This window comes from Anopheles cruzii, unplaced genomic scaffold, assembly GCF_943734635.1.
Source record: "Anopheles cruzii unplaced genomic scaffold, idAnoCruzAS_RS32_06 scaffold02260_ctg1, whole genome shotgun sequence".
Classification (NCBI taxonomy): Eukaryota; Metazoa; Arthropoda; class Insecta; order Diptera; family Culicidae; genus Anopheles; species Anopheles cruzii.
The window spans coordinates 1-2,581 of NW_026455845.1; the positions used below are offsets into that span (position 1 = coordinate 1).

The 2,581-nt window shown below is 40.3% G+C and overlaps 1 protein-coding gene across 1 annotated transcript; it reads left to right on the plus strand.

Annotated features, from left to right (window-relative positions):
* Positions 1-4: 4 nt before the first annotated feature.
* Positions 5-2,123, plus strand: LOC128276729 (uncharacterized; the record flags this gene model as incomplete). The annotated part of the gene is made up of 3 exons (XM_053015188.1): positions 5-152; positions 217-308; positions 1,900-2,123. Coding segments are annotated over 3 exons (464 nt in total), but the record flags the coding sequence as incomplete, so codon positions are not given.
* Positions 2,124-2,581: the final 458 nt, after the last annotated feature.

Here is a 2,581-nt window from a genome sequence, read left to right on the forward strand (position 1 = left end):
CAGAAACATGAACAGGAACGAATCGGCATGGATAACAATATCACAAGAATTGGCCCTAAGCGTGACGCATGCTAAGCATCATTGGAGGGCCCTGCTGGCTAACTTTCGAGTCTATAAGGCAAAAGTTAAAAAGAGCCAGGTGACGGGGTCAGGTATGACGTTGAACATTTGTATTCTCATACAGCATATTCCTTAAAATAGCATATTCTTTCCTAGGACACGACGAAATTTATAGGCCACGTTGGTTCGCCTACGAGTCGATGCTGTTCTTAACTGAGTCTTCGGATGTGGTGCAGACAACGGACACAGTAAGTAATATATTTCATTAAAAGCGCTATAAGTTTATATGTAATTATAAAAGTAAGTTATTTATTATTTCATACATCATTATAAAAAAGATAGCTAGCGATGTGATTACGTATTGATGCAAGCCGTTCCGATGGTCTTTGGGCTATCGCGACTAAACTTCGTAACGGCATTTCTTGTTCACGATCTAAATAGAAAATAGAGGTAGAAACCTTGCGTGGTTTCTGTTCGTTTTTGGTATTCTTTTGCGTAGAAAATTAAGTAAGTATACTGCAGCTAAGATGATTTTTCGAGTTACTTCTATCGGTAAATTTATGGGTCCCTAAGCTATTTTAAATCGGTTCGCAAAGATCCCAAATGTATCTTCCACCGGCAATCGAGCTAGCGAATGCCGTTAATTGAAATTTCGTTCTATAGCTCGCAGATTCTAACCGCTATAAGGTCGAATACAATATTCTGTAAATGCAGCATACGATATAGTCTCGTATTTCTAAAAATCCCACCGTCCGATATTCCACCCTGGCCTCCAATGTCCACGTATAAGAAGTTTTAATCTGCATCAACCAAAGCCAGCATAACAATGCTGTAGAACTGTTTGTAGTTGAAGTACTGGGAACCGGAATTCTTTGGGGCTACAATAGATATATGCTTCCCATCTATTGCACCAATTGCATGAGGAAAACCCCAACGTTGCTCGAACTGTTCCACAATTTGCAGCCACTCTTGTCTGCTAGAAGGTAGCTGGAAATAAAATGATAAAAATATGTAAGTTAGTGCACTCTGTCAACTTTCTATAGCCGCACCCAAATTTTACGCACTTCGCCGTGTTTGTATATTTTGAACGTATTTTTTGAATAATGACAACTTCAGTGTGATTGTTTTGGTAAAAAATCAAGTAATATTGCTTGCTTTTGATAGTGTGTGTGCAGCATTTGTCAAAAATATTTGTCAATTTCGGAACTGTCAACTTTCTATAGCCGCAGTTTGTGTTTTGCTTCCAAGAGTAGCTTTCCTAACACGTTTTGCAAGTGAATTACTTAAATATGCCAAAAGGAAGTGTTCTAAGTGAGAAAGAAAAAGGATTGATCGAGGCATACAGACTGGAGGGTGTTCCTATTCGAGAAATGGCTCGAAGAATAAAGAGGTCCGATAAAGTGATCCGGAATTATTTAAAGGATCCTGAACAGTATGCAACTGTGCAGCGTACTCCGAAAAAATCCAAGATGCCGATGATAACCCAGCGGAACATTGTTAAATTGGCGTCAAATTCGACAATATCACTATCAAAAATCAAATCTACACTGGATCTGCCAGTGAGCAGGGAAGCTATTCGCAAGGTTTTGCAAAACAGTCCGAATGTAACTCGAGCAAAAATGACCAAGGCACCAAATCTAAGCCTACTACACCAACAAAAACGTGCGAACGAATTTGCGAAACAGAACATGGCACGTCGTTGCGATATGGTATGTTTGGGTTTTCTTCTGCTTTTTGAAGAGCATATGTTGTATCAAAAGAACCAATTGCGTTTCGTTATTGTAGGTGATCTTTTCTGGTGAAAAAATGCAATAAAAAAAACATTTGCTTTATTTTCAGATTGGACTAGCGCGACCAACATCACACTCCCACAGTGCAAAGGCAATGCAATCGACGGTCACATCACAAGTTCCCTGTTCTTCACAGAACAGCTCTCCGGTCTCTGCCTCTGCTGGCCATTTTTCTGTCGGTATCACTCCTGATCTCTCGAACAACATTTCAAATAGCCCATCGACAGATTTATTTACTCACTTACTTAATTATCCGGCTACAACCGCCGAGTGGTCTTTGCCTGATTCAGGGAACCATTCCACCACTCGCGGTCGAGAGCCGACAGATTTATTTGCTTCATTCAATGAGGACCTATCCAATGATCCTCACAGCTCGCAAAATACCGATTCAAATTTGCTTCCACCTGTTTTGACACACCGTGCTCCCACTCTCCCTGTTGCGGCTTTGCTGCAGGCGCTGGTCGATACAATGAATCGACACATGCAGCTGGCTTCATCCGGAATCGCTATCCGTATAGCTAGCTGGATAGATAATTTCGATAGTCGACACCAAAATTTGGCTATCGGAAAACTATACCAAGCAATGCATAGTATCGAAACGGAGATTAACGAACGCAATGAAACAACGACGTAGCAGTAGGATAAGTTTATACAAATAGTAGGAGATCCATCGTTCTTTTATTCAAACCATTGGAATGAACTTTTTCGAATTAAAGCATTTAGTATTAATC